At 48.5% G+C, this 8,543-nt stretch overlaps 1 protein-coding gene across 2 annotated transcripts in view; it reads left to right on the top strand.

The window, feature by feature from the left end:
- The first annotated feature begins 2,878 nt into the window (after positions 1-2,878).
- The window catches only part of Lmo4 (LIM domain only 4), a 17,047-nt gene continuing 11,382 nt past the window's right edge, over positions 2,879-8,543 (top strand). The window contains exons 1-2 of one of the 2 annotated variants that reach the window (XM_021157962.2): positions 2,879-3,564; positions 6,343-6,581. In XM_021157962.2, coding sequence (XP_021013621.1) covers positions 6,346-6,581 — 236 coding nt within the window. In that variant the 5' untranslated portion in view covers positions 2,879-3,564; positions 6,343-6,345. Of the gene's footprint in view, positions 3,565-6,001; positions 6,151-6,342; positions 6,582-8,543 lie in introns of those variants that run through there. The other variant, XM_021157963.2, reaches the window with a different exon arrangement.

Below are 8,543 nucleotides of genomic sequence, written 5' to 3'. Positions count from 1 at the left end.
CTCATCAAAGAGCTAGATGCTTGTCTTCAACCCTGCCTTATCAGGAGGAGGCCAGAGCTTCTGCTGTCTGTGGATTCTTAGCAGAACCGTCACTGCAGAGCATAAAGTCCAGGAGTAAGACCTTAGTTGAGAAGATGAAGTACAGAAAAATAATTTCAGGGCAAGGAGGCAAAGCAAAGGCTTGATCTGGGATCCATTCGGCTCCTATGTTGAATAAAGCCCCTGAAACGGTTTGTGTTTCTTACCAAAAAAAAAAAAAAAAAAAGTACCGGACTTTTATGTCTCATTTTAGATAGCTGGCTGAATGGTGACATCAGCAGGTCTCCCCAGGCCAACAGACACAATGCAACAGTATTCGGAATGAGTTAATTTTACTTTACATTACAGTGATTTCTTGGACCTATTTTATAATGGTCTGAACACTTGTATTATATGTACCCTTCACCAGCAGGTACATGTATAGCATTTTTGAGTGTTTAGGATCACTGAAATCAGGCATTGGTTTTTCTCTCAGTCCAGGCGCTTTTGAGAACACAGAGGGGATTTTGCTACCTGGAAGAGACAGGGCTGTTTGGAGAGTAAAGGATGCAGAAATAAAGACTACCCAGAGGTGGCGCTGTGGTTAAAGTACACCTGAATTTTGATTACAGTGACTGCATTCCCCTTCCTACTCCTCAAAGATGTTAGCCTCTGCAACCTTTGTGCTTCTGTAACCACAGCAAAGCAAGATTTCTGGTAATATAGCCCCGCCCATTCCACTTTACTGGAGTGTGTGTGCAGACTTCACACACAATCCGAATCAAAACACTAAAACCACCTCTACAAGTCTAGGCCTGGGGTAGCCTGGAGACAAATGTTCAAAGGCCCATCCTTCCGACCCTTCCCCTTTCCTTCCCTCCACAAAGGCTACCCAGACCCTTAGAGAGTCATTTAGTGACACCTGAGCACATTCCTGCTTAATTTATAACATTTCATTTTAGAATTAAATATTCATTTTCATGTTCATACTTTAGGAAATACCACAACTCACCATGATTCTGTATGATATGTGTGCTGGTTTTTGTTTTTTGTTTTTAAATCATTTTAAAGGAAAAGAAAATAAAGACTTTTTTTTAAATGTACAATAAGGGGCTTGTACAGGTATGGAAATCTTCCCATATGATGTATTTTAATACAACAGTAGCCATGAAGATCTTGTGCAGGCCCAAAATCTCAGAAGGGAAGCAGAAGTATATCTACCTCTGCGTCTGGTCTTAAAAGCAAAAATCCCTGATTGCCTAGTTTTGACTGATTTAAATTGTAATGAGTCAGAGATGAACCCAGCTATTACAATGTCTTATATCTTAAAGTGTCCTCTCCTCCTTTGAGGTTATTGTTTTGCTTTGTTTTGGGTTTTTTGTTTGGACAAAAATAAAAAAATAAAAAAATAAAGAACCAAAAAACCTCTTTCCTAAATTGGTCTGTTTTCATCATGACCTTCTGCAGCTGTTGTCTGTATAGGACATTCCAATTATTATCACGTTGATTTTTTTTAATAAAAAAGCTTTTAAGGTGAATGATCATAAGAACACAATGTTAAATACAAATCCATAAAAATAATTTTTAACTGTAGCATGTTAGGAACTCAAGGAGCTAGAATCCAGAAATGAGTATTTTTAACTGGTATTAAAACCACCCTCTTCCTGGTTTCATAGGCAATATTTATTCCTTTGCCCTAATTTTGGCAGTTTAAAGAACCAAAATTCTGCACGCAGCTGCTAGGACTGTAGATTTTTTGCCTGATTTTTCTTCAACTTCCTTTCTTCCAAGCTTCTCCCACAAGACTGGTTTTAGTTAATGATACTTAGCAGTACAGCTTTGCACTTCCATGATAATTTCCAACAGAAAAAATCTCTCTGGAACTTACTATTAATAATCAACCCTAATATTAACCTCAGATCGGAGATTTATTAAACCTATTTGGCAGAGTAAAGTTGAATAACTTGATGTTCAAGGATCCAGGCTGAACTCTGGCCCTGGAAAGAGGCTCTGAAGCTAGCTAGCATTCCTCAAATCTTGATTTGTACAAGAAACGACGACTAGTCTTCTTTTCTCAGGGTCGTGAGCTAGCAGCAGGTCTGGCAAATGCTTGCATCGCTTTAGGGGGCTACGAGGGAGCTAGCATCTCACCCTCTACACTGAAGCAGAATGGTGAGCAAAAAGCTTTGCCCATAAAGTTTCCTTCATCTCTGAAAACCAGGGTGTGATCTGCATTCACCAGCAACTGACAAGCATCTATGAAATGCCTGCTCCTTCCAGTTTACACTGGGGTTAATGGGAGCAAGATGGGGTTAAGCAGGCAGTACTTAGGTAGGAACTACTTCCCACTTTGCTTAAGGTTTTGAAATCTGCAACCCGAAGAATTAAACAAAACACCCGCTTTTGCACCTCCCTCCGGCAGAATGAATCCTCTACCCTAACAGGAAGAGACCCATTTCTGGGAAAGTAAGTTTCCCGAGGGTCTGTTCTCTGAGCCAGGGAAGGCGATCCCCGAGGCCCTGCGGGGGCGGGCTCCACGCGTCCTCGCGCGCTGGGCAGGCAGGTGTGGTCCCGAGCCTGGGCACGCGCTCGCTGGCCGCGTCCCCCGCGCCACCCGGGTCCCTTCTCGTCCCCCGACCCCGGCCCCCCGCCTTCCCGGGCCCGGCCGGCTCAGTCGCCCGCCTCGCTCCCCGCCCCCCGAGTCTCGTTTCAGTCACCCTTTGTCCTTCCCCGGATTGGCAGGTTTTATTATTCCGCCTGAACAATCCGGCCGCCCAGTGGCTGAGGGTCGCTGACGTCGGCGGCAGAGCCGGGGAGTAGTTGGGATTCTGCTCTGTCAGTAACACATGTGTAAGCGCCGCCGAAGGAGCGAGCGAGCCGGCTAGAGGCCCGTGCCGCCGCCTCCGAGCCGGGCAGCAGCAGCGGGGCAGCCGATCGGTCCAGCGCTCCCGGCCGGCCCGCAGCTCCCCACTCCGTGCGTCCTCGTACGGGTCGCGGGACCGAGCCTGCACCGCCGCTCCCGGGCCGCAGGTCGCGGGAGGGGGAAGCTCGGCCGAGCCGCCGGCGGCCCCGAGCGGGCGGGCGGGCGGGAGGAAGGCGGCGGCGGAGGAGGAGGAGCGCGGGCGCGGCGGGGGCGGGGGCGCGTACAAAGTGAAGCCACATTGCCAAACTTGCAGCCGCGATTGCAGCAGTGGCTGCCGCTGCGCCGCGCGGGCCGGGCCGAGGGAGCCTGCAGCTGCTCGCGCGCAGCCGGGGGCTGAGGACCGGGACCCTCGGGCTGAGACTTGACACTTCTTCGCCCGGCCGCCTGCCACTTAGCGTGGGGCTCCCTCTACCCGCCCCAGAGCCACGCGATTAAAAAAAAGAAAAGAAAAGAAAAAAAAGCAGCCCTTAGCCCCCTCCTCCCCTTTCCTGCTTCTGCGAGAACTCCCTCCCTCCCTCCAGCTCCGCCAGCCCCGGCGCCCCTGCCCTGGAAGCCGAGCGGCTCCGCTCGCATTTCGCCGCCGCCGCCGCCTCTTGCAGTGTTGCAATATAGGGGAGAAGCAGGTAAGGGGGTGGCTGGGGGCGCCGCGGGCCCGGAGGGGACGAGGGAGGGAGGGAGGGGGGAACTGATCAGGGCCGGGGCTGTTTTCTTTGGCTTCCTTCCCTTGACCGTCCCAAATTGCAAGTAAACAATACGTCGCCTAAGATAATGCGTGAGTCTGAAACTACCCGAGGCCGGCCTGCGAGCTAGCAAGGAGGGCAGCCCCGGGCCGCCAGCTTTGTAGCGGCTCCTTGCTTACAAAAGGGTTCTTCTTGGAGACGGGGCTGGTGGGGACCCTGGAGAGGGCTGGGGGCAGTTCCAGTTCCTAAAGGAAAGGCAGGGGCTGCTCAGATGAGAAGTGGTGTGTGCGTGGGTGGGGGCGATAGTCAAGACCCCCCCCCCAACACTGTTTGAAACAGGGACCGAAAAGCTCTAAGTGACCAGGAGCTGGCATTGCTCATTCTTTTAAAAAGAATTCCTCTTGGCTTATAAGTCTTTTGTTCCAATCCAGGAGAAATCCGGTGAATCACCTAATTAAAATCAAGACATGAATTAAGCATCCATTTTTGTACTACAAATGGCCAGCGCTACGTTTGTCCCTCCCTTGGTCTCCATTAAAAAACACCAGAGACGTTGTTAAAGGGGGGCAGATTTTGCCTCTAGCTGCCAGCTCTGCTTTCTATTTCACTGAGTATCCCAGGACCTAAATTGCTTGGCTATGTAATTACTAGAGTATAAGCCTATTTAACTTAAAAGCTTTCTTTTTTTTTTTTCCAACTCTAAATGAAACTTGATGAGGGCCCGTCCTTAGTTATCAGGGGAGTCAGTTTCTGGTCAGTCCTCTTGATTCATCTCTTTTAGATTTAATCAGCATTAAGGTATTGCTTGTCCTTAAGAGCTTTAGCTAATGGGGTTACTGGATGCTTTTCTCAGTGTAATGTTTCCTTTTCAAAAAAAAATATACATATATATTTACCTCTCACTAAAGATGGGGGCGGGGAGCAGCCTGGAATCTCCTCCTTCCCCCTCCCTTTTAAAAAAGGAATTCGGAGCGATTAAAACGTTGGGGAGGGGGGGGTACAGTTTAAAGACCTAGGGCAGGAAATGCAGATTCATTTGGGTCAGAGCTGAAATTGTAACAAAAAGCAATTCCTCGAGTAAATGCATCAGAGAAATCAATTTACATAAAGGTATGATGCATTCGGATAAATGCAATGCTAATGGGTTTTAGAGCGGTCCTGGTTCCAGAGTCTCGGGGTTTTGTTACAGCTTAATTGGTGCAGTTCTTATTCTGGTTTATTGTGCGGTCACTGGACACACGTTCCGGGACTCTTTCGGAGGAAATGTGTTTAAAATCGGCCTATTTAAGGAACCAGAGTCCTTCTTTCGTTCCCTCACCCCGGTTCTTTGCAGCAGTGAAGTTGGGCTAGGGACAGACAAAGTTCGCCCTCTCCCTTCTGAGGTATCAGCTGAATGTCTTGAGCAGATAGCTGGGAGCCTGGGGGAGCCCGCACTCTCGCCTTACAGAGGACAAAGACAAAACAAGCTGCTTAATTGGCAGTAAATAACTTGATCTTTTTATAGAATAAGTGACTGGAGAAACACTAGGACTTTATTGGACTCCGGATTGGAGGCAACAAATTAATCGGTTTAAGCTAAGCTTTATAAATTGATTCCTATATTCTACTCCAGTTGAGAGAGAGAGAGAGAGAGAGAGAGAGAGAGAGAGAGAGAGAATGAGAATGAGAGAGAATGTTTAAAAGCAGTTTTTCGTGACATCAAGACTGGCTTGAATTTAACTTGTGTGTGCCTCAATAGTGCCTCCTCGCATATTATCTATACCCCCCCCCCCCCAGGAACAAAGCTCTCGCATTTAAATTGCTGATCAAGGGCAGATTAGCGAGACCAAAGTGGAGAGTGTTTGTATAGGAAGTTAACAGGCATCCTAAAGTTCAATGATCTATTATCCTTGCCTGTGTCCTGAAAACACTCATTGATCTTCAAAATGAAATGAGATTTGGAACAATAATGGGAGATGGCGGTCACCACAATGGCATGTGAAAGGTGCTGTTTAAAATACGAAAAACCAGTTTCGCAACTTTACACCCAGCACACCCCCCCCCCAACACTCTCGCCACCTTGCCTCCCCTCCCACCACCTACATCTCCCCCTCGGCCTTTCCCTTCCTCCTCTCCCCCCGCCCATCTCCCCCCAGCCCTGGCCTTGCCGAAACCCCCGAACTATTTGCAACTTGTGAATTGCAGCCTCACTTCCCTAGGCAGAGCTCGGGAGGGAACGTGGCTGCGGCGGGGCGGCCACCTCCAGCGGCCCGCGGCTGGCTCGCGGGGCTCGGCGGGGGCTGGGGAGGGGCCGGGCGCGGCGGTGGGTGGGTTTGACCCTCATTTGCTGGAGGCGGGCGGCAGCGGGAGGAGCGGGCGGAGGCGGGCGCTGGGAGGAGGGGGAGGAGGAGGAGGAGGCGCCGCGAGGGGTGGAGCGCGCCACGGAGCCTAGCTCTCGGAGTTTTGACAGTCCCCGAGCTGAAATTGTCAGCAGCAAGCGCTTTGGAAAGTTGAGAGCAGCTCGTGGCCCCAGAACAAAGCTTGAGAAAAGTAAACAGGCGGCTGCTGCCGGCGAGCCTCCCTTCTTTCCTTCTCTCCGATCGGCCTCCTTCCCGCCCTGGCCCTGCTGCTGCTTCTCCTGAAGCCACTCGGGGGAGGGAGGAGGGGAGCGCGCAGGCTTCAGGCGCCCTGCGATCGACTTCTAACTTTTGCATCGCCCGTTTTGTCTTTCTCTCTCTCCAGACCATGGTGAATCCGGGCAGCAGCTCGCAGCCGCCCCCGGTAACGGCCGGCTCCCTCTCCTGGAAGCGCTGCGCAGGCTGCGGGGGCAAGATCGCGGACCGCTTTCTGCTCTATGCCATGGACAGCTACTGGCACAGCCGCTGCCTCAAGTGCTCCTGCTGCCAGGCGCAGCTGGGCGACATCGGCACGTCCTGTTACACCAAGAGCGGCATGATCCTTTGCAGAAATGACTACATTAGGTAAGTCGGGCTGCCTTTCAGCCAGATGGGCGAGCCCAGCAGGAGCAAGGCCAGGGGTTACCAGGGGTTTAAGGAAGGAGCAGACATCTGTGGGAATACATGAAGGACTTCACTTAAAAAGCGAAAACTCTCTAGTTTGCAGCATTTAAGGGACTCAAGAAAGCATGTGTTAATTTTACAGTATTTGATGCCAAACTATGGTTAAAAACTCTGGTCTGGTGGTTAGGTGTACAAGGTGGAGCACCCCCTGGATTAAATTCTAAGTGTAGCCTCAGCTTGGGGTTCAGGTTAAAAGTAAGGGTATCTAAAATGTTCAGGTGCTTTCCCCGAGCTAGGAGGGGACTCACATAGCTGCTCAGAGACAAAAGGTTTACTTAAAAATAAAAGTGCAGTTAAGTGAGAAATTATTCCTCTCTAGTGATGGCTAATTATGATATTTACATAAGCACTTTTTAACTTTTTTGAGCAGAGCGCCGTGACTCATTCTTAGTGCTCCTTGTGAGAAACACTGACTACCCATCAGTTTAAAGACTTGTAATTCTTTTTATAGTAAATAATAATAATAATAACATTAATAAAATAAAATTGAGATCTAGTGGTAGTGTTTTTCTTCCTAGGCTTGCTGGAAAGGTTTGGCGTGCTCACTGTTGGTGTGAGGTTTTTGGTTGAGAATTTGTGTGTGTGTGTGTGTGTGTGTGTGTGTGCGCGCGCGCGCGCGCGCTTTCTTTCCCCTTTGAGGTTTGGGTTGTTGTTGCCATTTGTAGCACTGCCTTGATCCCCAAAAGAGAGGATAGGATTATGCTAATCTAGCATTTTAAAGTAATGTATAGGAACAGTCATATGTCCTTGTAAGCAGTCTTTTCCAACAGGCTTCAGGGCAGCTAATGGAAAGAATTCAGGAGGTCAGGTGCCTATAGGATCTTTTCAGGTGAACTCAAGCTACTTAAACTCATTAATTTGAAAGGAGGCACTTGAAGGATTACACATTTAATTTGAGTAAATGGTTTGATAGACTGTCGCACTTGAATGCTTCTAGGAGGTGTTCTGTTTCAACATCCAGTAATTAAAAAAAAAAAAAAACCACACACACACACACACACACACCACACCAATACAACTAGAGAGAGAAAAAAAGAAACACACGCTTTAAAGAATTTCCTTCTATTTAAGTGTCTGTTCTGAACCTTTTCTGCAGTGATCTTCCTAAAGCTGGTAAATCAGTGGGTGGGATATTTTATTCAAAGTTTAACCCTGCTGTGGTTGGCCTTATCTGTGGCTGGTGACTGCTGCCCAAGATCCCGGTGCAGTTTGGTGCGGGAGTATGGGAGTATGGGTGTGTTTGCCTCCTCCGGTGGTATCAGAGTAAAATGAGGTTTGGTTATTCTGATAATGGCAACCTGTACCCGCTCTGCGGGCATCTTCAGCCAAGTGAAAGAAACATGGGAGGGGGGAAGACTTTTATTTTTAAATTAATATGGCTGCATTAATTTCACTAAGTGTTCTTTTAGAAGTAAGTGTTGGAAAATCAGCAGGAGCTTGGGTGTAATGCTTTCTGGTTCTCGTTCCAAGCCATGCCATGAGCTTTGACAGTATTGTAATTAAGTGGAGACAAAAAAGTATGCTAAGAAAGGATGGTGGTTTGAAGTGAAAAAATTGACCGTGCAGTTAAGATTTGGTGAAAGGTGCAGTTGCATCTCTTCAAGTGTCTTCAAAGGGGAAAAAAAGCCTATCTTCACTTCTGATTACCACTAATGAACAGGAGATGGGACCACTTGGATTCCCATGGGACAAGTTTAGGCAAGTGGCTTCCTGAGAATGAAGTCCGTTTCTTTCCTTATTCTTGGGGTTCAAATGACAAATGTTCTTTTGGTGTTCTCTTGGGGTCTAATAGAGGACGTACATACAGCTCTAACCCTTAGATAATCTTGGAGTCTTGCTTCTCTTTGCCCCGGAACTTGTGGA

This window comes from Mus caroli, chromosome 3, assembly GCF_900094665.2.
Source record: "Mus caroli chromosome 3, CAROLI_EIJ_v1.1, whole genome shotgun sequence".
NCBI lineage: Eukaryota > Metazoa > Chordata > Mammalia > Rodentia > Muridae > Mus > Mus caroli.
Note: the sequence above shows the minus strand (reverse complement) of the source record. Positions and strands in the feature narration are given on the sequence as shown.